The sequence below is a fragment of the Microtus pennsylvanicus genome, chromosome 7, assembly GCF_037038515.1.
Source record: "Microtus pennsylvanicus isolate mMicPen1 chromosome 7, mMicPen1.hap1, whole genome shotgun sequence".
Lineage (NCBI taxonomy): Eukaryota > Metazoa > Chordata > Mammalia > Rodentia > Cricetidae > Microtus > Microtus pennsylvanicus.
In genome coordinates, this window is record NC_134585.1 from 27,168,520 (window position 1) to 27,187,040 (window position 18,521).

Here is an 18,521-nt window from a genome sequence, read left to right on the forward strand (position 1 = left end):
GTCCTGTCTCAAGTTGGCATCCCAGACATTGTTGACTCCCCAAGGAAGGTCTCACCTCCTCTGAGAAGTGGATAGGAGACTGGAAGGGGAGAGGTGGGGGTGGGAGAAGGAGAAGGAGGGGGAACTGGGGTTGGTATGTAAAAAAACAAAGAAGGGACTGGGAACCAGATCAAACCTTCAAAGGCATGTCCCACTGAGTACCCATTTCTCCAGGTGGACCCCACCTCCTAAAATTACCACAACCTCCCAAATACCACCACAACCTAGGCACCACGTATTCGTCAGGCCATCCTGTGGGAAACAGTTTATATTTAAACCATAACACTGTAAGACTATGTAGGTGAGGTAGCTAGAGCAATCAAATTCACACACACGGAAAGTAGAGCTGTGCACACCCACAAATGCCGGCTAGGGCATGTGATGAGGGGTCCTTTACACTGAATTCTTCTATACAAGTGTCATCTGGATATATAAACAAGCGCAGCCAGTGGAGAGTCCTCAAAACCAAAACAAAATTAAAGCAAAACAAAACAAACAAACAAGAACTTTCACAAGACCCAGATGTACCACGCCTAGATTTACATCAACATATCACAGGAACACTTGCGCATCCATGTTAACTGTGGTACTAAACACAAGGACCCAGTGTACAGCCAGCTGGAATGACCATCAACAGATGAACTGATTAAAAAAATGCTATATAAATATGCAATCGCGTCTTTGTTGAAAATACCCCTTGCTTTCAGAAACTGAACTTTGGCAGACCTTGCCGACTGCCTGGAGATCGTTTAAAACTACCCTCAGTCTGTTTCCCCATGTTGTAATCAGCCTGCTTTAAGTTTAACTTGCCTTTAAGAAAACAGTATAACCAGCCTTGCATGCCTGGGTTTCCTGTATATAGCGTTTACAACCTAAGCTAAATACATAGTTTTAAAAACCACGTGCTCTTCTATACCCCTGACCCAGAACAATGAATGTGTGTGCTGTGGTAACCATTTGCTGAAAACAGACAGCATGTTGACAGACTCCTTAAACAAAAGCCAACATCCACCATACATGTTGGAAGCAACATGTGGATGTAAGCTGATAACATCTGTGTGTGGTTTGGAGTGCTGCTCTGAGTCCGTCAAGTAACTTTTTCCCTGGTAAAATTCTGTTAAAGATTTCTGTAGAAAAGAACACCACATTCCTTTCCTATACTATATTTTCTATGGTGTTCAAGAATTATAGAGGAGAGCCGTTTGTTAGGGAGAGACAATGGAGAAAGATATCAGACACATGAGACAGACAACCGGCAGGCCATCGACCACAAACTAGAGTGAGAGAGAAGACATGGAGAGAGCAGTGGAGAATCCAAATTTGGGTTTTACTCTTGGTCCAAGGGAAGACTCTTCTGATTCTTGTTTGGTACTTAGGCAGAATTGCATATGCTATAACAAGAGTGTGGGTAGATGGTTTAGTAAATAAAGTGCCCGTTTCACTAATGTAAGGGTGTAGTAATAAGAGCGGCGGGGCTGTGTCCCCAGCACCCCGGCTACCTGGCTAGCTTATACTCCGAAATAATTACATGGACACTGTATTCTTTTAAACACTGCTTGGCCCATTATATCTAGCCTCTTCTCGGCTAACTCTCGCACCTGGACTAGCCCATTTCCAATCATGTGTGTAGCACCCCAAGTTGCGCTTACCAGGAAGATTCTAGCCTACATCCATCCTGGGTCGGAGCTAAATCGCGTCTGCCCGGGAGAGGGGAGCATGGCGTCTCTGCTCCAGAGAGCAGAGCTGTTGAGTCTGAGCTCACTTCCTCTTCCTCCTAGCATTCTGTTCTGTTTACTCCTCCCACCTATGTTTTAACCTATGAGGCCAAGCAGTTTCTTTATTACTTAACCAATGACCTTCCTCCATCATAAGGGCCTGACTTCCTGATCCCTAACACCTGTGTAAAAGCCTGGTTCGGTAGTGCAAGTCTGTAACTCTTGTGCTGAAGGGACGGGGTGGGGAGGGGGAGAAGTGAAGGCAAGGACAGGCAGATCTCTGGAGCTCAATGCTCAATCTAACTAATGGGTGAGCTTCGGTTCAGTGAGAGATCCTGCACGGTAGGTTTAATGAGAACAGCCTCTCCCAGGCTCATATATATTTGCTTGAATACTTAGCCCAAAGTTGGTGGAACTATTTGGGAAGGTTTAGGAGATGTGGCCTTGTTAGAGAAGGTGTCTCACTGGGGGTGGGCTTTGATATTTCAAAAGCTCTTATCTTTCCCAGTGAGCTCTCTCTGCCTTGCACTTTCTCAAGACGCACGCTCTCAGCTACTGCTTCAGCATCACGCTTGCCTGCGTATTGCCATGCTTCCCACCATGATGGTCATGGCCTCTAACCCTCCGAAACTGTAAACTCCAAATAAGCATTTCTATTAAGTTGCCCTGATTGTGGTATATTATCACAGCAATAGAAAAGTAACTAAGACACTTTATGTCTTTCTGGGAAAAACAGACAGCAACAACAAAAACAAGGTGGAAATGGGCCAAGTAAGACACCCAACATTGATCACTAACCTCCACATCCTCATGGGTGTATGTGCGCACACATACTATACACACATGCGGGCATGTATATAAATGAACAAAATTATGTCTTTTGCAGAGAAAGGAAAAGAACTGGTGATAATCATGACAAATGAACTAAGGCAGCACAAAGAAGATACTGTATGTTTTCTCTCATAGTGGAATCTAGATTCAAAATACATATGACGTGAAAGTAGAAGGGGGCTGTTTATGCGGAGAGAGCAGACTAGAGGGTGAGGGAGATGGAAGGGAATGGGACATATGTCTGTCTTTCCTACAGGAACTCAGCTTATTAATGTAATATATGAGACACAAAAACAGAGAAAGGCAATTTGGGGGATGAAGGGATTGAGGTTGGTGAGAGGGTGAGCATAAGGGATTGCATTTGAAAAAGTCATGAAGAAAACGATCATAGTTTCTTAATGAGAAAAGATGGGGTTTGTCAGGATCTGGGAAGTGGCATGGGAAGTTGCTGTCTAACGGGGGCTGACTTTGTGGTGATGAACATGTTCTGGAGGTGATGGTGGTGGTAGTGGTTATGCAACAATGAAGATGTGCTTCAGCCCACGGAAATGGACACCTAGAAACTGCTGTGTTGTGTGTGTGTGTGTGTGTGTGTGTGTGTGTGTGTGTGTGCGCGTGCGCGTTTGAGACAGCTTCTCACACTGTTTGAACTCAAGCCTCATCTTTGTCACTCTGTTACTTTGTTACTTTCCCAATGCTGGGATTACTGACATGAGCCACCCCACTCAATGGTGAGAAATGTGATGTCGTGCATATTTATCACACTTTTGATATGCAGAAGTCATGTTTCCCAAGAAGAGCCTCCGTGGCTCAGAAAACAGCTCAGAAACATTTCATCCTGAAGGCGAGACTCTCTGCTAAAGTAGAGCTAACTTACTACCTAGATCTTGAGAGTCAGAGTCTTCCACAGATGATATGTGAAAATGGCATATCATTTTTAGGAAAAGAGTCACCCATTTTCATTAGGATGTCAGAGAGTGTGATAAACTGGCAAGCTCTTCCCATGCTGTCCTTGCCCGCCCATCTCCTATTGGCCTTTGGGTGTGGCCCAGGCTGGACTACTTGGCTCCCGTCACCAGCCTCCACCTCCATCCCTCTCTTTCCACCTTCTTCTGTCCTCATCCCAACGCCACTTCTTTCTTCACTCGGGCTGTTTACATTCAGTGGGAAAATCTTTCCTTGTTGATTGAGGTATAGTTTTTAAAAAAGTAGGTGAGCATGATTCTGAGATCTGCAAAACTTCACGTCGGTTCACTTCCCTGCAGGGTTTGTTTTAAAAAAGAAAAAAAAAAAGCCTGCTCTGGCCTGCAGCCCGGAACAGAGAAAACCCCCACTGCCCATCCAGTGACAGGGTTCTCCAAATTGTATCCAAAACTAAAAGTCATAGCCAACTAGATTTTCCTGTTGAATCAATATTTCGCATTTAGCTCAGACTGCATTTTAACAAACAGAGATGCCCTGGCTTTCACTCCGGCTCTGCCTGAATACTGACAGGATTCCTAGAGCGAAATAGAGAGGCCTTCAGTTGGCATGCCAACTTCAAACACAGAGGTGATTTGAATTGTCAGGGCTCACTTTTCTCCCAAGCGAATTCTGATACTTATCTTTTTGAAAAAAAGAATGCTTTTATTTCTATTTTTAAATGATACACATTGTTACGAGCATGCACGAAATGCAAAAGGCATGTCTATTCCTCCTTCCTTTAGCCCTTGGTGTTCGCACAGTGTGGGTGGAGAAGGTCTCCTGAAGCAAGGCGCAGGCTCTGCGGCACCTTAGCAAGGGACGCTAATAGTCGTCATAGTTGACGCTGGCCCCGTGTCTGAAGCTTTCTGGGCTGCGGGGACCAATGGCTGCATCTTCATCATAGTGACGCTGATAGTAATCACCATAGTAGTCATGTCCATTTCGATTTCTGTTCATCCAATAGTTGACATCATCTTCAAATTTCTGGAAGAAAAGAGAGTGATGAAGAAGGGATTTAAAGACACACACTCCCCTAAAAACACATGAAAAACACGGCTTTTCTCTAAGTGGCTTTTCTTCAGTGATGGACAACCAGTGTTAGGACAGCTGCATGTATAACATTTTGTTCATGGGTTAATCCAGCCTTAGGATGCCAGGTGCATGATTAATAAAAACTCAGAGAGAGAAATTGGGGTTCAACCAGAGAATTCAAAAAGCAAAACAGCCAGCCACTGGCTCTTACCTTTATCTCAATCTGAAATGGCGACCCTGCCACCAGGAATCACGAAATAAGTCTGAGACTGAGAGCTGTTTCCGCCTGTTTTATATTCCTCTCTAGTTCTGAGATTAAAGGCGTGCACCACTTGGATTAAAGGCATGCACTACTCGGTTTCTCTGGCAACTAGTGTGGCTACTGAGATTAAAGGTGTGTGTCACCACTGCCTGGTCTGTAAGGCCGACCAGTGGGGCTGTTTTACTCTCTGATCTTCAGGCAAGCTTTATTTATTAAACTACAAATGAAATGCCACTATAGATACCAGCATGAGCACCCCCGCACAAAGGAATCTATGCCCATCCTTTTGATAATCTCCTCCACGCCAGTCTTATCACACCCTACCTTGGAACATTTCTCTCTATATAAGGTAAATAAAATGTGTGTCTGTCAAACGCAGTAACCGCTTGGCTGGCCCTGAGGCACCATCCACATTACCGTGGCAGGTGCCTTCCTATCCTCCTGGCCTGTTCCTATGCTTGCCATCATAGGAATTCAATCAACTGTTGGCATCTTCCAGCTCTGGGGGAGGGCATCTGGGACGCCCCAGGTGGTGTGCACGCCTGTGTTCTTGGTTTGTGTGTGCATCAGCACGAGTGTGCACTGTGTAAGGTTGTGAAGTGGATTGTGGGTGTCAGGCCTTGTTGCAGGCACTGAAGAAGGCCCAAAGCAAGATTAAAGAGTCCCGGCTCACAAGAAACCTGCATTCTATTGGAGAGAGTTATGAAAGGTGATAGAGCCTGCTGATAAAAATGGAAAGGCAAAGGGAAGGGACCAGCAATTAATAGGACCTCCTCCAGCGGCTGCTCGTTGCTGTGAGCCGCCTTTTCACAGGGGAGAAGAATGTTTCTGAAGTGTTGGTGAACGTGCAAGATGGATTGTGATGACAAGTTGCACATGTTGATTTCGTGTGAGGATGAGGCCCTGGGGATGTAACCAAGGCAGATTAGAAATGGGAGCAGCCTGAGCAGCCTGGGCCGCAGGCCGTGACTGGGAGACCCTGCACCAGAACACCTCTGAGGCTGGGGGGAAAAAATGCAAATTTTCTGGTGCCTTGTCAGCCTCCAGGACTGAATTTTCTAGTGGCTGGGTCTCAGGAATCTGTTTTCATTTTCCTGGAATGGCCAGAGAACCCTAAATAAGGAGCAACTCCGGCTTGCACTGTTTTTCATCTTTGTATTAGGATAATGTGAAGGAGGACTGTGTGCATTCGGTAGGAACCACTGTGGATTCTGGGTTTGGATCCTTTCCCAGGCCAGTGTGGTGTAGGATGAGCCTCTGGGGGATGCTGCCGTGAATCGGGGCTGCCAGGTGGCCCCTGACGATGTGTCTGATCTAGGAGGGTGGTAAAGTAGATGTGCTGGAGATATTTCAGTTTGTAGTGACTCCAGCTTACCCTAGGCTGAGGGTCATCTCTCCTAAACCCCTGTGAGGCTGGGAACACTGGGCTGGGCCATGTACAGGGGCTCTGGGACCAAATGGCCACCCACTTTGCATAACTGGTAGACCCATCCTGTGTACCCCTCACTCTGGGCCACTGATTCTGATTCCTCATCTGTTTGATGCCCAAGACCCTCATCTTCAGAGCCACCCCAAAACCTCCACCTCAGAGAGGAGGAGGCAGGCATTTTTGCCTCTCTGTATATTTAGCCTAGTTTTTTTTTTTCACAATGCTACATTATTTGGGTCAGAATAAAATAATCTTACTGCCTGAGTTTTCTCATTTAATAAGGTTTGAGATTCTGGCTTCAAATATGTATTTTAAATCTGCTTCAAGGATTTTTATGAGTATAAAAAATAAGACGGATTCAAGTTTAGATATGAGCCAGGGCAAAGATAAAGCAGGATGGTGCCTTCCAATGCCAAAGACCACCGCTTGTGGCATCTGAGCATAGTTTCTTGTGGTCTTTTTCTGCAAATTTAATTACTATAGCCTTCCTCAATCCTCATCTTTTATTGGTTTTGTTGTCAAACTTTATGTTTTAGTCATTTACCCATGTTAAAAATGTTTTAATGGTAGTAATCAAAGAGATAAAACCACTTAAAAGTATGATATTTTCATCTACCAAATAAAAAAAATATATGCACTTAAATATTCCAAACACAAGATGCTGCCGATGAATCTGGAGCATGGGTACTCCCCCCTCAGGACTTTGGGAGATGTGCGACTTGACTATCGTAAGAACCTTTCACTGTGTGTTTACCTGTTTCCCAGTAACTCCACCAGGCAGAACATGGACCTTAAAAAGGAGCAACTGACACATAGCAATGTCCCTTGAGTTGGGGAAATTGCCAAACAAGATATTTAAGTACTTTGCGTCACACCTGACACAGAGTTTGGCTTAAGTAGGTAGCTACTTGCACAGCAAAAGAAGACTTGTTTTTGAGTAGCAAAAGTACATTTAGGGACTGACAGCTGTGTGCAGAAGCTGGGAACGGAAGGGAAGGGATGAGGCAGCTCATGCTTCGCTCTGTACTGCATTGGAAAGGAAGCATTTCTACCCAGAGCGGGATGTGGAAGACCCTCTGTGAGCCAAATGTGTATTTAGAAAAAAACATGTTTAGCTACCCGACTGCTAATGCTCCCTGGGAGGCAGGCTAAGCGCTCCACCCTGGACTCCTCAACCACTCTGTGGACAGTCTCCAGTGAGTAGAATCTAGAATATCTGTCCTGCTGCCTCTTATCCGTGCCTGTAGCCCAGATGACAATATGTGACTTTCAACCGTCCCCTCTGTTCCCTTACCAACGCTGCCCACTGGTACTGCCCCACCCACCAGGGCTGCAAACTCCCTTGGCCTTTACTCACAAATGTGTTGATGAAATTTCCCCTGAACATGTGCAAGAACCACCTCTCTTTAAAGGTCATTTTAAGTCTATTTTCATGACCTTCCGGAGTCCATAGACCCGTCTTGTGTCAGCCATTTCTGCGCAAACATGACCATGTTTAAGTGAGCTGTCTTGGTGATGCCCAGGTGAAACTGGACAGGAGGGCTGGAGGAATTTCTAGGAAAATGAGATTCAGCAGGAATCTGGGATGCAGTTCTTTGGCCCACAGAGTCCCTGGATTCCTCCTTTCCCATGACTGGCTTAGCATGCAGCACAGAGTGGGCTCAGACAGGCGGGATAAAAGCACTGTGGTTTGGCTATGTTTTGTGCATTCCTAGGTCCCCAGTGTGGCAGTGTTGGAGAGCTGGGATCTTTAAGAGATGAGGCCCTGATGCAAAGAAATTAGGTCATGAGATTTTTACCTTTTGAAAGGACTAACCCTGTGGCTTCTCAGAGTGGGTGAGTTCTCCCCAAAACTGGCAATTGTAAAATCAAGTCAGTGGGTATCTTGGTTCTCACCTATAACATCAGTATTTGGGAGTTCAAGGTCGGCCTTGGCTACATAGTGAGGTTGAGGCCAGAGTAGGCTATATGAGACTCTGTCTCGATAGATAGATAGATAGATAGATAGATAGATAGATAGATAGATAAATAGATAGATAGATAGATAGATAGATAGATGATAGATAGATAGATGATAGATAGATAGATAGATAGATAGATAGATAGATAGATAGATAGACAGATAGACAGACAGATGCAGACAAATGAGGAAAGAAAATGTATACTTCCTTCTTGCTTTATCTTAACACATACTCCTGCTATCGTGACACTATTTGCCATGATGTTCTCACTAAAGTCTCTACGGTGACTTTCTATTCTTAGTCCTTCAGAGCCAAAAGCTGAAAATGAACTCTTGAAAGTTCCCCGCCTCAGGTGTTTTGATAGCGCAACAGTCAACAGAGGGAAATAAGACTCACAGTTTAACCTCCTAGGCCCTCTTTCCCAGGTCAGGCCTCTGTCCCCAACAGCCTGCCCTGTGGTGTCCAAGGTCCCCCAGCAGGAAAGTCTACCTACCGCCTCATCAAAGCCCATGTACAGGAACTGCTGGTACCATTGCTGCACCTCCGGCCGGGTGCGGTCCCACAGCTGTCGCTTGGCACGCTTCAGGCCACCCAGGAATTCCTTCGCCGTGTGCTCAGCCACAGCCACGTTAGTCTTGGCTGGAGTAGGTTCTGAAAAGATCAGTTCCCGAACACAGATGATGATTCATTTCTTTTTGAGAACAATATTCACTTTACTATTAAATTTTTTCCTGCTGTGTTTTTAAAGATTTTTTTAAGAAATTTATGTGTATGGGTGTTTTGTCTGCATGTGTGCCTGTGCCCCACGTACATGCAGTGCCAGCAAAGGCCATAAGAGGGTGTCAGACCCCCTGGACTAGAGTCAGAGACAGTCATGAACCATCATGTGGGTAATGGGAATTAAACCCTGACCCTCTAAACTGGCAATCAGTGTTCTTAACTACTGAGCTTTTCTCCAGCCCCAGGCTATTATTAGACTTCTGATGTGGCGTAACAATCCCTGTGTTTTGAATTGATGCAAAGTATTGTACATATTTATGCTATCCATATGCAAGGATCAAACGGGATTAATTGGCATTTCCCTCCCCCTTAAATGTTTATCATTTCTTCCTGCTGTGCAGCTTTAAACTCTTTTCTAGTTCATAAAATGTGCACTGGGTTGCTCTGAGCGGCAGCCACCCTGCTGTGAGGCGGCTCATTGTAAAACTTACTCCCCTGTGCCAGCTTGTTAGCCAACATCCCCACTCCACTCCCTCCTCGGGCTCCACTGGAAGCTACGAGGGAGAAGCAGAAGCGATTAACGATCACACGGAAAACCTGGCTCATATTTCCGGATCTCTGTGACACCCAGTTTTAGAGAAGGAGATGAAGACGGGGGAGACGATGTTCACTAGACAGCACCATGAATCTAATTGATAACAGGTAACAGAGGACTGAAAGCCCACATTGTGTGACTTCCAGAATGTTCTATGTCTCTTTGTTGCTGTCTACATAAATTGGGAACTGTTTTTTTTTTTTCAGCAGAAGTTAGTAATAGAAAAGATTCCTCGCTGGGAATGCCTTTTCCTACAGCTGCCTGAATAAGCAGAGTACCAGCAATGCATTCTGTAACTACTCCACCAGGTAGGGCTAGTGTCCGCACCCCAGATGTGTTTCACTAGTCTAAAAGGACTGACATTTGATTAACACTGTCCCACTCTTTCTGAGTCCCCACTGGCAGCTCTCAGAAACACAATTGCCAAACATCTACCGGCAGTAATATTTATCAAGCAGAATGTCACGCCACATACCCACAGGATAAGTCTCCCAGATCTGCAAGCCTTTAAAAAGACCAAACACTTTCTGATCTTCCAAGCAGGAGCCCTCCAGCCCCAGGCTATTGTCCACTGCTAGTCCACTCCTTGCAGTTAGGCGGGGTGAACACATACCCCTTACCCTCCCGAGGCCGACTTACCTTCTCGCTTCTGCAGCATCTGCTTGAGTTTGTTTCCACGTACGCCACCTACGTAAACAAACCAGAAAGCAGTTTCACAGCCCATCATTCCTAGAATTTGGACTTTGTTGAGCGCAAAACTCAGAGCTGGATATAACAACCGTGGACCCCTGCGCTGGTTTAGTCGATCTGTATAAAAGTTATCTAAGGGCTGGAGAGATGGCTCAGCGGTTAAGACTGTTCTTCTAGAGGACCTGAGTTCAATTCCCAGCAACCACATGGTGGCTCACAACTCTCTGTAATGAGATATGGCGCCCTCGTCTGGCCTGCAGGTATACATGGAGGCAGACTGTTGTATACATAATAAATAAATGAAATCTTCTTAAAAAAAAAAAGTTATCTAGCCGGGCGGTGGTGGCGCACGCCTTTAATCCCAGCACTCGGGAGGCAGAGGCAAGCGAATTTCTGTGAGTTCGAGACCAGCCTGGTCTACAGAGCTAGTTCCAGGACAGGCTCCAAAGCCACAGAGAAACCCTGTCTCGAAAAACCAAAAAAAAAAAAGTTATCTGATCGGTTTTTGGATACTTGCCACACGAGAAAAGCAATGCATGGCGTCTGGGCTTCATACTGACGACAGTGACCACAGATGGCAAGCGCATTACTGCATGAGCTGCTACTTTGGAAGACAACTTTGTAATCTTAGTCCTGATGCCTTACTGCAAGGGGAGGTACTTATCACATGCATCTCCCAGCAAACATTATCTTCATGGTGCAATAGGTCCTACGGTGCCCTTGAATTTATAATACCCTGGGAATAATCACTTGAGAATTTTGGAGGTAAACTTATTTGAATGCAAGGTCTTTGTGGTGGTTTGAAGAAAAATAGCCCCCATAGGCCCATATTAGAAGGTGTGACTGTGTTAGAGTAGGTGTGGCCTTTTTGGAGGAAGTGCTACTGGGAGCCTTAAAGGTCCAGCCTCTAAGGCTTCCTCGCAGCATTCAAAAGGAAGATGCCACGATACGTGAAAGGAACTTGCTGGAGCCTCTGCAGTGCATATACAGCTGACAGATTCATAAAGACAAACCTACAAACAGACAAGAGGTACCCCATTTTGAAGAGCTGCGGGAACACTTGTCTTTTGGAAAAGCCGCTGTTGTTTCTGTGGAAACCTTGTGAAGCCATGATGTTCCCTTCAAAATGGGATTTATTCCCAAAACACCTCAGCAGTGTGACTCCTCCTGCACAGGCAACGGAATGACCTTGCTTCATTCCCCCACACCATGAAGTCTTAGAACGACAATATTCACTCTTTGTTCTAACAGTCAAATTTACACAGAGTCAATCCCACAAAATTATCTGCTAAGAAACCACATAGAAATGTCTAAAGAAGACAGGCGCTGAGTAGGAAGATAGCATGCCCCACTTTTGCTAACAAACAAATCTGGGTGTCCCCAAGGGTGCTTATGACTAAAGAGACTGGATGAGGAGAATGGGTGAATCCAGGATTCAGGGACATTTAGTCACCTTATCTAATGGTGTGGAATGTCAGGGAGTTTTCTTTGGATGCTGGCTCTTTCCTGGATAGTGTCACCTGTTCCTGTTCCAGAGTGCCGCTTTGTCAAGTCCTACCTGCCCTTTTTTGTGATTTTGATATGCATATTATCATTGTCTTCACCTATGGAATTTCCCAACTATGTCTGTAAAAACCAGAAACCTCGTGGAGATCACCGCTTATTCTTCTTCTCCATGTCCCTTCACTTCACCCTCGCATGAGAAATAAAGAAAGCAGAAGTTGCAGGGGTAATGTAGTTAAGTTAATTTTTACCCTCAGATCCTCGCTTGCCATAGACATCCAATTGGATATCTGGGAATATCTGAAATGGAATGCTTTTGCCTGGACCCTAAATGCTGACCAAATGCCTGTCAATAAAGATAACTGCAGGAAGGCAGATCCCTGCATTTGCATAGGAGAGAGGAACAATTGCCTGGCAGGGGAAACTGTTTTCACATGTAACTAGGGGAATGTAATCAGTAAACCCCCAACGCACAGGAAAGATAGTAACCAGTAAATGTTCTAACAGGTCTGAACTGTGGGAATTAATTCCCAAATTTGTAACAAAAGGGGAGTCAGCTACAGTGAAAATCTATAGCAAAAAAAAAAAAAACCCAAAAAAACAAAAAACAGTTACTTTATTCACAAGGCAATAATTCCTTGCATCTTGATTTAAACATCCAACCAAGTCTTCTGCTCTGATGGGTCTCCTCGTGAAAAGATGGTTGAGCAACTGCTGTAAAATGTTGCAACTTGTAGCTTAGTGTGTCAGCTGAGGGTGGGCTTTGAGGTCTCAGATGCTCAAGCCAGGCCCAGTGTGTCTCTCACTGCTGTCTGCCCATCCAGATGTAAAAAAAATCTCAGCTCCTTCTCCAGCACCATGTCTGCCTGCATGCTGCCATGTTTCCCACCATGATGACCATGGACTAAACCTCTGAACTGTAAGCTAACCGCAGTTAAATATTTTCCTTTCTAAGAGTCGCTCTGGTCATGCTGTCTCTTCACAGCTCGAAACCCTAATTAAGACAGTCTTTGCAGGTGCGGTTTGTTAAGGATCTTAAGATGGTTTCCCACGGGACTCAGGTTGGGCTCTACATTCCATGATGCAGATGCAGACAGTTGGGAAGCCCCACGAGACAAACTTGGGCAGAGATGAGGCTTATACAGCAAGCTGAGGAACATGCCATGCTTGGGTCTTAGAAATAGCTGCGCAGCATTGCAGCTTTCTCTGATTTTCCTCCATTCAGGCTTTATCGGAGGATAGGGGAGAGGTAGGGGAAAAGCAGGGGAAGAGGACCAAAGTATGGAAGAAATGGACAGAATGAAACCCATTACTCTATATAATTTTAATACTAAGAAAGAAAAAGAAAACGAAGAATGCCAATTTGGGGTTCTGAGTGCAGCTCAGCGAACGCTCATTCAGCACGATGAGGCCTAGGATCAATTCTCAGCGCGGCAAAACAACTAGAAATCTGTTCTGTGTTTGTCAATAGCACATTACCAAGGCTGGAAAACAAAACCTTTTTAGTAAGAACTCTTGCATAAATGATTTACTGTGTTATCGAGGAGATAAAAAAAAGTCAGTATTCAAAGCTAAGAGTCAGCATCTTGGAGTTCTACCAGGGTGTGCATATGATTGTGTATGTGTGTGTGATTGTGTGGTTGTGTGGTTGTGTCGTGGTTTTGTGTGTGTGCTTGTGTGTGTGGTTTTGTGTGTCTGTATGGTTGTGTGTGTGCATGAGTGGTTGTGCGATAGGTTGTGTGTGTTAGTGCACCTAATACTCACCACCTTTCTGGGTCTGCGTCACTCACACTGTGCACAATCCGTACAGAGCCTCCCCTCCTAGCCTACTATAGCATGGATATGAGTGTTGCCAGCTGACCTCCAGGATAGCAGTACCAGAGTAGCGGTTCTCAACCTTCCTAATGCTGCAACCCTTAACACAGTTCCTTATGTTGTGGTGACTCCAACCATAAACTTATTTTGTTGCTACTTTGCAACTGTAATTTTGCTTCTTTTATGAATAGTAAAGCAAATATCTGATATGCAGGATATCTGGTATGAGACCCCCAATGGGGCCATGACCCACGGGTTGAGAATCACTGATCTAGAGAACCTGGGATGGAGTAGGGAAAATGCTAGAACTGCCTCAAGTGCCTCCCTTAGGATCTTACGGCTGTACTGACAGCACTTCCTGGGCTCTGCTAGGACAGTCTCCGTTTACAACAGCTCTTCCTTCTCAGAAGTGCCCCAGCCTGGAGGATAATATACAGCCATCCTAATTTTAGAGAATGATAGCAGAGAAACACCTTGGGAAGAATCTGTAGGGGCCACACTAAGGGATGAGAGACAGATGTTAGGATGGCATTATTTGTCCTTGTATCTTCTCAAGGGAGTTGGTATATACCGGGCAGGGAGCTAAGGAGTTGGCGAAGCAGACATCAGAGCAGAGCGGCGTCTGTGGTCTGCAGGCAGGTTGCCTGTGTTGATGTGGCTGTTTCTAAATGACAGCAGTGTTCAGTGCCCTCTTCATGGGCAGCGTCTATCAAGAAATAACTGTCCCATAGCTGCCTTGTCACTGTTCTGACCAGGCCATTTCTCTGCCATTAGAGAAGGTCCCTGGGAGCCCAGAGAGAGGAAACCCTCGACTTCCTGCCTGTGGCTTGAGAAGTTCGTTCTTAGCCATGTTTTCAGTGTACCACCACAGGCTCTAACCCTCTGTGACTGTGAGTTCTGGATGCTTTGTTTTCTAAGCTGTCTCGCTTGTGTATCACATCAATAGAAAAGCACCTAGGATAGCAAGCGGCAGTACTTCCAATGCCTGGGCCACCGGAGCGCCTGGACCCCAGAGATTCCCCATTAAGAATCACTTGAGGACTCTGACCATAACACAGCACAGCTGAGAACTGGCTGGGCTGCTGGAGAGATGATGATGTGAACAGAAAAGGCGGGACCGATGCTCAATGCTGCACTTCCCTCCCAACCTGAAAAGTCAATGAAGAAATCTATGTCGTTATTTGCCAAGGCGGATAGGTGCATTCTCGGCTCTGCTATTGGCATTCATGAATAGCTCAACATTCATCAGTCTCTAACAAGTCACAAGGCAGCACACAGAGAATTAAGCGCCACCCTCCATCTGTTTGCCTTCTGGAGAAGGGCTTCACAATTAATGAATGAAATGTGGCCGAATGCTGGAAGAGACACGGGGTTTGGGCTGATACGGCAAGCCTGCAATTTCTCGCGAGCGTGAGTCATCCCTGCTTCAGGAACGAAAGCTCCACCACGGCGGATCTCAGCTGTGCTAACTAAAAGGCTTGGAGAGGTCCCATGCCATGAATTATGAATGCTGTGGTTCTTCCAAGCCCTGTACCCTCAGCTATATATTAGTACATATAATTGGACAGCCCACGGACTCAGCTTGAGGGAAGGAGTAAGGAACAAAAGGGGAGCGGCGGATCCTTTACTACAACATCCCCAGCTGTCGTTTCCAGGCTCTGACCAAAAGCTGCGACACATGTATCAAATCTGGCTCCCCGGAATTAGAACGGACAAGGAACTGGGCGCACTCAGAGCCTCGCGATGTCCCACTCTAAAGGTGAAAGTCTTAACAAGAATACTAAGAAGGGGCGGTGATCATTCTCTTCATGGAAAGTGCTCGGATACCGTAAAGAGTCCTGTTTGGAGGCCGGAAAGACGGCTCCTCTGTTAAGAGCACTGACTGCTCTTCCACAGGACCCCAGTTTGATTTGCACATTTTCATGGCAGCTTACAACCTTCCGGCACTCTAGTACCAGGGGTTACAGCACCTCCTTGTGGCCTCTTCTGGCACTGCAAGCGTGACGTGTACAGACATATATGCAGTGCAGGCAAAACACCCATACATATAAAATAAAGGGTGTGTGTGTGTCATCTTTGAGATTCAATGTATTTTCATCTTTCGTTGTAAAAAGTTCACATTTCAGCTCAACGATTCTGATGCCGTAACGGATTCCATCACTCACGTCTTGGTATTAACTCTGTCTAAAACGAGTGCTGAAAACGAAAGGCCCGCGTGCACAAGGCTAGCTCACATGAGCGTAGTGCGGACGTGTGCAACAGTAATCCTTTACCTAGAACAAGCTTCCCTTTATTTTCGTGGTCCCTCCCGCCGTGCCCTACCTCCCCTCGCTCTGGAGTTTGGTTTACCATGCCTGCTCTGAGAAAGGAAATATGAAGCGACAGAGAAATCAAGGGTGTCTTCTTTTACAGTTGGCAACGCCCAACGATGTTCCTTCGTACTGGGACAAACAGCAATCTAAGGCTCTGCGCAAATGATTTAGAGTCTTCCAGCTCCTGATCTCCTGGCAGTAAATCTAGGGTCACGATGCTGCCTCCCAGAGTAGTAAGCCCCAAAGGCGCTCCTATGCAGGGGGCTTGGGGGGGGGGGGAGAAGCTCACTTGTGACCTCCGATGGGTCACACAAAAAGATACCTTTCCAGGTTCAGAAAGTGGAGTCTGGAGTTCTGGGTAGAGAAGCCTGAACATCCATCAAAGCGATTCCTTTTGGGTGTGCTGCGAATGCGCTTTTAATGGAAACAGAACTGGGAGGAGGTTTCAGACGGTTCAGCTAATTCAGCTAAATGTAGTGGAAGAGGTTAGCATTACTCAACTTTAAAGGCTGGCGCCTGCCCTGGCTAAATCATCAGGCCCCAGCTGCTTTGCAGCGTGGAATACCATCAGCTCTGCTGCCTGGAAGGGAATTGGGGAGAGAGAGCAGCTTGTTCTGCCTGCCTACACCAACCCCTTCAAGCCTCCACCAAACCCGAGTTAGCATTTCTTGTAGGTCCTTTGGATCCCGATTCCATTTACCCAGGGTTGCCCCTTAGTCTACAATTGCTCCCTTCGAATTTGATACCCTCACTGCCTGCCCGAGGGCACCTCTTGGGTCTCATGCCGAGTGCAAAATCCTAGACCCGTTTCCTCTGTCTTCTCGGTCCAGTCCAGGCTAAGAGAGGACTCAAACGCAGACAAGCAGCACCCCATCTCCTTTCCCACTTCCAATCTCCTTCCCCAGCCCCCGCAGCACTCTCCGCCAAACATCTGCCACTCACCTGGACCCAGGCACAGCAGAAGGAGCAGCCCTAGCCCGGCCAGGACCAGGACCGAAGGCCGCACCGACGAGATGGCCATGGCGCCAGGACGCGGCAGAGTGGCTGGGGGACGACTGGAGCGGGAGACCTGAGCTCAGCGAAGCAGGCGCTGAGGGGAGAGCTCCGGGTGTCCTTGCCGGGGGCGGGACCCACCGGGTGGGCAACAAGCCAGCAGGCTGCCAGCCAACCTGCAGTTCAATGCCACCGAGGCACACTGTCCTGCATGTCTGTGGCAAAACGCTGGGAGCAGGGAGCCGCGTGACCAAAGGGTGAGGGCAAGCCAGATGCCACGCACAGACCAACAAGGAATGCTGGCTCCCCAGCCCCGCCGCCGGGGCTGTCTCAGGCAGCATAACCCTCCCTTAGCATCCCAGGGCCTTGGCTCCAGGCTCAAGCCTTGCCGTATAAAGTAGTCTTTGGAATGTCCTTAATTCCTGAGCTGCAGTTAAAGTTGGCTCCTGCAAAGCCTCGTTTTATGTTATTTTGAAAAACTCTGGGTTCTGAGCTCCAGACCAGGAAAACCTCTCAACTAAAGCTGCTCCAGTGTAGAAGCCTTCGGGAGACTAGTGTTTTTGCAAAGCTGTTAGCAAAGGTCGCGTGTCCCTTGCGCATGCTCTCATCCTGGGACATTTGAGCTATTGGGAAAGGAGGCAGAGGACACTCATGGTCTCAGCAGCAGGCTTGGTCATCAAAAGAGGTCACAAAACAGCCAATGTGCTCAACAAAAGTGAAGACCAGCTGGAGGTGGTGCAGTCCCGACCATCTTGCAAGGGTTCTACCCCTAGCAGCAGATTCAGGGAGCAAGGACAAACCGTTTTAGCAGATGAATGGGAACTTGCCTTTACGTGCTGTCCCCAGTAAGATTGGCCTGAGCTCCTCAGACTGCTGCTTCTTCACAGAGATGCTCAGTTTTAAATCAAGGAGAGGTGCTTAGTCCCTGGAGAACTCGGGAACCCCCAGTAAGGCAGAGGGGTTTCTCCAGCAGGCAGGAGAAAAATCAAAGTTTAGCTAGCAGAAAAAAAAGAAGACAGGTGAACCCGGAAGTTATGTAAATGCAGGTAGGCGTGGCACAGGCATAAGGGAATGAGGGACTTGCTAGTGCATACTGCCAGTCGCCTGATCTAGCCGATGCTGAGTGAGGCCTAGCAATCTGAATGTTGCTTAAGGCTCTCAGGGATGCTGAGAGTGTTCATCAGAGGGCGCAGAGAGAAATTCCACTACTGAAGCTCACCTGTCCTCTTGGCCTTCCCGTGGCCTCAGGGAGGACAATCTGGAGATTGAGCACAGTGGGGAAGGCTAGGGCTTAGATTCCAGTGTGCTTCTGCATTCCGCACAAGCGTTTAGATGACTCACCTGCCTTTCTTTGATGTGTATCTGTAAAGGGCAGGACCCAGCATCTGCCTTATTGAGGTAAGAAGTCAATGTGGAGAGCCTGGTACGCTGTGAACACTCAAAAATGTTGGTACCATTGTTATCACCTAGACGCTCCCTGGCCTCTTTGTCCTGTGTTCAGTGCCTTGTCGCCTATGGTCTTCCTCCCCTTCGAGCCCAGGCCAGACTCTCGGGAGCCGTCATTCTGGAATGAGGCCAATCCACCCCCAGTGCCACTGTCTGTGGGGCTTTCCAGATGCTTCCCGGCAAGATGTCCTTCAGAGCAACGCTGGGGTGACCTC

At 46.9% G+C, this 18,521-nt stretch overlaps 1 protein-coding gene across 1 annotated transcript; it reads right to left on the reverse strand.

Moving 5' to 3' along the window:
• Positions 1-4,196: 4,196 nt before the first annotated feature.
• Ecrg4 (ECRG4 augurin precursor) lies at positions 4,197-17,140 on the reverse strand. The gene is made up of 4 exons (XM_075978877.1): positions 16,810-17,140; positions 10,187-10,234; positions 8,726-8,883; positions 4,197-4,532 (listed from the first exon to the last, which is right to left on the reverse strand). The coding sequence occupies exons 1-4, from the start codon at positions 16,886-16,888 to the stop codon at positions 4,371-4,373; spliced, it is 447 nt and encodes a 148-aa protein (XP_075834992.1). The 5' UTR covers positions 16,889-17,140; the 3' UTR covers positions 4,197-4,370.
• Between the last annotated feature and the right edge of the window lie 1,381 nt (positions 17,141-18,521).

Bases quoted from the DNA above. Each gene is read 5' to 3' on its own strand.
- Ecrg4 (XM_075978877.1), bottom strand. From the start codon at position 16,888: ATGGCCATCTCGTCGGTGCGGCCTTCGGTCCTGGTCCTGGCCGGGCTA. The intron at 8,884-10,186 runs GTAAGTCGGCCT...TGATCTTTTCAG, and splicing joins GATGCTGCAGAAGCGAGAAG to AACCTACTCCAGCCAAGACT. The intron at 4,533-8,725 runs GTAGGTAGACTT...CTTTTCTTCCAG, and splicing joins ACATGGGCTTTGATGAGGCG to AAATTTGAAGATGATGTCAA.